Genomic DNA, 5,329 nt, shown 5'->3' with positions numbered 1-5,329 from the left:
CATCAACTCCCTTCTTCTGGAACAAACATGGGGGGTTTATATTAACATTTAATTGGACTACTAAGGTGATGACACGTTATGAGAGAGATTTTGGGAAAATATTTGGCGGGGGTGGGGGTGTAGTGTAGGGAATAGCTGTCTACAATACCGCAGTTTTACTGTGGATCCTACCTGTGAAAATGGTATTTTGCATGTTATTTTATTTTGTGCACCCCATTTTTGGTAATAATACTAATACGAGTAGATATGAGTATTTTTACTGTTTTTGTTATTTTTCTACAACTAATATCCTTATAGGTAGCAATTAGAAACTTTAAGATGATTTATCTTTCAGACTATACCACAGATAGATATATGTATGAGCATAGGGACCCATGTATATATAGTATATATTTTGTACCTTTTTTTTAAAAAACTAAAAAATTTATTGATCAGCTAGAAAATTATTGAGTTGATTCATGTTGCATGTTGTTTGTCTGACAGACTTAGCTACAGCATCTGCAACGCAACCTGATTATCATCTCTACAAAAAAAATGAATATTTCTTGAACTACCAATACTGAATTAAGAGTGTAAATTTAGAAATACCCCTCTTTCTCCACGTGCTATATTAATATGATTTTATAAACAAAAATGATACATCGACCGAATAATAAGCACTGAGGTGCACCATTTGAGAGGGGTGGTGGGGCCCACATTAGGGGGTGGGAACCGTGAAAATCACCACGTCTCACAGCCCCAGGGGCCCACCAGGAGAAAAATGGGGGCAGGGTTTTTAATTTTTGTGGGGCCCACCATTTTTTGTGTCTCACCGTGAAAATGGCGGGATTATCATCTCGGTGTATTAAGCATTGTTGCCATCCGATCCCCTCTCGGTGCCCACTTCGGTTGCTGGGCTTCGGTGGATGTAGCAAAGTTGTTTTATAAATCTAACAAACCATTTTTCATGTATTTTTGAAGCAAACGAACGAACTATACATACCACATATGATGATAATAAATACAATATATTAGCATGGGTTGTGGTATAGGGCTAAGATTGGTATATGTAAAATTTCAAAGTATGTAGCAAACATTATATATACCTTGTTAGGTTTCACTTTCAAAGCTTTAGAAAAAAATTGGTTTGTCTAGACTTATATTATACAATTAAAACCATGAATTTGATCCCAGTACAATCTCCACTATGCTGTTTATACGAACGACTAGTCGTCGACTTACGCCGTGACATACTTCTCAGCATGAAAGCTACTGCTTTCTGGATATGGTTAGAAGAGGTCGGATTCCCCAACGTTGTTTTGGGTTTGCTTAATATAGACGTTGTTGCACTATCACTAATATTTCAAGAAGCTGTTGGCTGCCTCAACTGCATCGAATCTCCATTACCTCCATTATTTTCTCTAACAGGAAATATCATTCAGATTCCATTAACCAAAAGTCTGATGTCTCCGAACGATATCAACTACACATCTCTATACAAAAACAGGTCAAGCGCACTGAGACGAATCTCCTACGCTGTGAATGAAATTTATGTCAAGGCATTTGACGATATCATCCAGAAGGTGTCGCCAAACAATCCTCCCCCACCGGTTCCCCCTCTGCCGAAAGAAAATAAACATCGACCTGGAGTTGTTCAAGTTTAAAAGTCTATTTCCGGAGGATGATCGGCTTTAAAGGGTTCATCACTTTGGGGAAATCCATTATCTGGAAGCTCTAAAACTATATTCCTGATATTCGTATCTTTGATCCAGAATAATCTTAGGTGTTTTTTATGCTCGTGCCTTTGGTGTAATAGTCTATAGAGATTATTCAAAACCCTAAAAAAATGGAAAATGCTTGTTATTATTCAAAAACATGATAGAGAAATGGTAATTTTCGATAACTAATCGGAAATGCTATTTGTCTCCTTATTCTCCACCTCCCTATTCACCTCCCTATAATCTAAACCTCACATCCATATCGAGATCCGCATTCAGGTTCAGGTGGGGTTCACCATTCCCCTAATTATCGAATTCATAGTTTGTACGCCGTTATACCACTTTTGAAGTTCATAACTTGTAGGACTAGTCAAAATTGCTCCATGACCTATGTGACTAGTCGAAATTCAAAAATAAAGCACAAAGAGAAAGCACCAATTATCGAGTTCATAGTTTGTACGTCGTTATACTACTTTTGAAGTTCTTACCTTGTATGACTAGTCAAAATTGCTCCATGACCTATGTGACTAGTCGAAATTCAAAAAGAAATCACAAAGAGAAAGCATCAATTATCGAATTCATAGTTTGTACGCCGTTATACCACTTTTGAAGTTCATAACTTGTAGGACTAGTCAAAATTGCTCCATTACCTATGTGACTGGTCGAAATTCAAAAAGAAAGCACAAAGAGAAAGCACCAATTATCGAATTCATAGTTTGTACGCCGTTATGCCAATTTTGAAGTTCATAACTTGTAGGACTAGTCAAAATTGCTCCATTACCTATGTGACTAGTCGAAATTCAAAAAGAAAGCACAAAGAGAAAGCACCAATTATCGAATTCATATTTTGTACGCCGTTATACCAATTTTGAAGTTCATAACTTGTAGGACTAGTCAAAATTGCTACATTACCTATGTGACTAGTCTAAATTCAAAAAGAAAGCACAAAGAGAAAGCACCAATTATCGAATTCATAGTTTGTACGCCGTTATGCCAATTTTGAAGTTCATAACTTGTAGGACTAGTCAAAATTGCTCCATTACCTATGTGACTAGTCGAAATTCAAAAAGAAAGCACAAAGAGAAAGCACCAATTATCGAATTCATAGTTTGTACGCCGTTATACCAATTTTGAAGTTCATAACTTGTAGGACTAGTCAAAATTGCTCCATGACACTAGTCGAAATTCAAACCGGAGCACAAATAGAAAGAACCAATTATCGAATTCATAGTTTGCCAAGTGTCCTCACTAAAACGCTCGTTTCACAAAACTCAAAAAAGACTTATTTCGGTCAATAGGAAGCGAGGGTTTTCTCACCGTTCAACGTGAGAGCTAATTTTATCTAGGCCTTTAAGTCTTTAGATATTGAAACTAAAAACTAGGTGATTTAAATTTTTAGGAAGCAATTAATAAGGGCAGATCTGGAAAAAAATTACTCTTTATGTTGTTTCTTAATTTGGGTGAAAAACTCTACAACGTCAAGTAAACTGAAATGGAGGGAGTATGTTTTACACCGTATATTTAAGTAAGGTGCTTCATGCTTGTGGTTGTGGGTGGGGTACAAACGTACTGGAAAGAGAATGTGTTTTTCACCGTATTCGAGAATACTTCTAAAATCTACTCGTGAAAAGTTATTATTACGAAGGGTAAAATAGGTCGAGGGTCGAGGATTAACCCTCCACACCTATCATATAGGAGGAATTTTGGTTTTTATTTGTACCACTAAATAGGCGGAGTCCTATTTTCAAGATGAAATTTCTCCTAAATACCCTCATTTATTGTGTAAGGAAAATTGTGTTGAGAATGGGACAAAGGGTAAAATAAGAAAAGGTAGGGAAAATGAGGAAATCAATGCAATTTTCTTAATCTAAGAGAATTGGTTCCCTCCGATATGGTGTTTTGGGATAGCGTGAGATTGGATGGAAAAGAAAACGTCTCGTCTTGTCTCGTCTGGCCTCTTTCTCGTCTTTTCGGTCTTGCGCAGGAGCAGTGCTATCTCGTCGGTCTTGTCAGCAACATTTAAGTATACTACTTACACACGAATGACGATATTTATTTAACTCTTTAATAAATACGGACTTACTATAGTTGGACCCAGGCTCTTTTATGCATATTTCTTATAGTAACAATAATAATCAATTAAAAAGGTAATTTTAGAAATATCTCCTCGATTAGAGAGATAGCTCATTTATTTATGAGGAAGTATGTCTTTAACATTTAGTATTAGTCCAAACATGGTGGAACATTGCTTTTTAACCATTTGTTTTAGCGATTCTAAATTCATCGAAGCCCCGTACAGTGATTTGTACGGAAAGGGAGTCGAACAAACATAATTGTGCGTTCTGTGCATTGGGATAGGGATGGGCAGGAGCGGGTCCCACAACTCCTCTCACACGGTGTGGATCACAGTTCTTTATTTTGGTGAGTTAATCATTTCGTTTTTTTTATAACTTCTTTTTTCACATCTTTTACTGTGAACATTTCATTTTCCTCCTAAGTTTTGAATGAAGATTTGTCCGAAGTGGAACTTTGCTTTCAAAAATTTTTCTTACAAAAAATTCCTTTTTCACATTCTTTACTTTGAAAATTTCGTTTTGCACTGTGTTTTGAGTGAAAATTTCTGTTTTCATCTATCTGAGTTCATCCTTTTACTGGTATTAGACTCCTGCCAGATTATCTCTTATGTAACCGATAGGTTATATGAGGTGGTTATGTTAGTGTTGTCTAAAATGTTGTATATCTAGAATTTTTGTTAATACTTTGTTTTCTTATACTGTACATGAAAGCGTAGGTTAATATTTGCCTTCTTTTTTTTCTTAAATGCTAAATTCACTTTCAATCTTGCTAGACCCACCGAAGAATTTGCACCATGAATGCACCGAGGGAGACTGCACGGACCCTGGGCACGGTTCGATGCATTGTGATAGGGGTGGGGCAGAAGTTTTGCATTTTTTGTTAATAGTGAAAACTTGATTCTACATTCTTTGTTGCAATTTGAGAATATTTAGTTTTTCACCTGTATTTATGTATTCAGCTGTGTAAGTTTTGTGTTGAAATTCTCCAAACTTCTTGTTTAAACCTGTGTTTCGGGTGAAACGATGCGTTTCACTTGTCACTTTTCTTTGAAAGATTGAGTGGAAACTTCTTTTTCACCTGTGTTACGGGTGAAAAATAGTGTTTTCACCTTTATTCTACCATTATAGGTTTTGGCATTCTACGATGGGGTGCAAGATAATGGAGAAGTGGGAAACTGGATTAGTTCTAAAACGGGGGACTTTCCCCCGTCAAAAGAAGAAAAAAAACTAGAAAAACTCCTAAAACGGGGGACTTTCGCCCGTCTAGTTCAAAAAGTTTCAAATTTTTTTGACGGGGGACCGTCCCCCGTCTAGTGTTTCACTACCAACCACTCGTTCAACTGAATGAGTGCATGAACGTGTTTGGGGAAAAAGTGGGGTAAAGACTACCCAAAGGAGCCTCTAATCTGCTCAAATTGGTAGTGCACTCCTTAATTTGAAAGGGTGACACTACCCATAGGATTTGCTCTTAGGAGAGACTTTTTTTTAGCCATTTAGAGCATCTCCAACAGTAGGTCAAAAAAATCCTACGTGGATGCCATTGTTAGACCCCCATTT

General features: G+C 36.8%; 1 protein-coding gene across 1 annotated transcript; it reads left to right on the top strand.

Moving 5' to 3' along the window:
• The first annotated feature begins 1,157 nt into the window (after positions 1 to 1,157).
• LOC113333200 lies at positions 1,158 to 1,643 on the top strand. Its single transcript, XM_026579716.1, has one exon. The coding sequence runs from the start codon at positions 1,158 to 1,160 to the stop codon at positions 1,641 to 1,643; it is 486 nt and encodes a 161-aa protein (XP_026435501.1).
• The last annotated feature ends 3,686 nt before the right edge of the window (positions 1,644 to 5,329 follow it).

Source organism: Papaver somniferum, unplaced genomic scaffold (assembly GCF_003573695.1).
Source record: "Papaver somniferum cultivar HN1 unplaced genomic scaffold, ASM357369v1 unplaced-scaffold_132, whole genome shotgun sequence".
NCBI lineage: Eukaryota > Viridiplantae > Streptophyta > Magnoliopsida > Ranunculales > Papaveraceae > Papaver > Papaver somniferum.
Note: the sequence above shows the minus strand (reverse complement) of the source record. Positions and strands in the feature narration are given on the sequence as shown.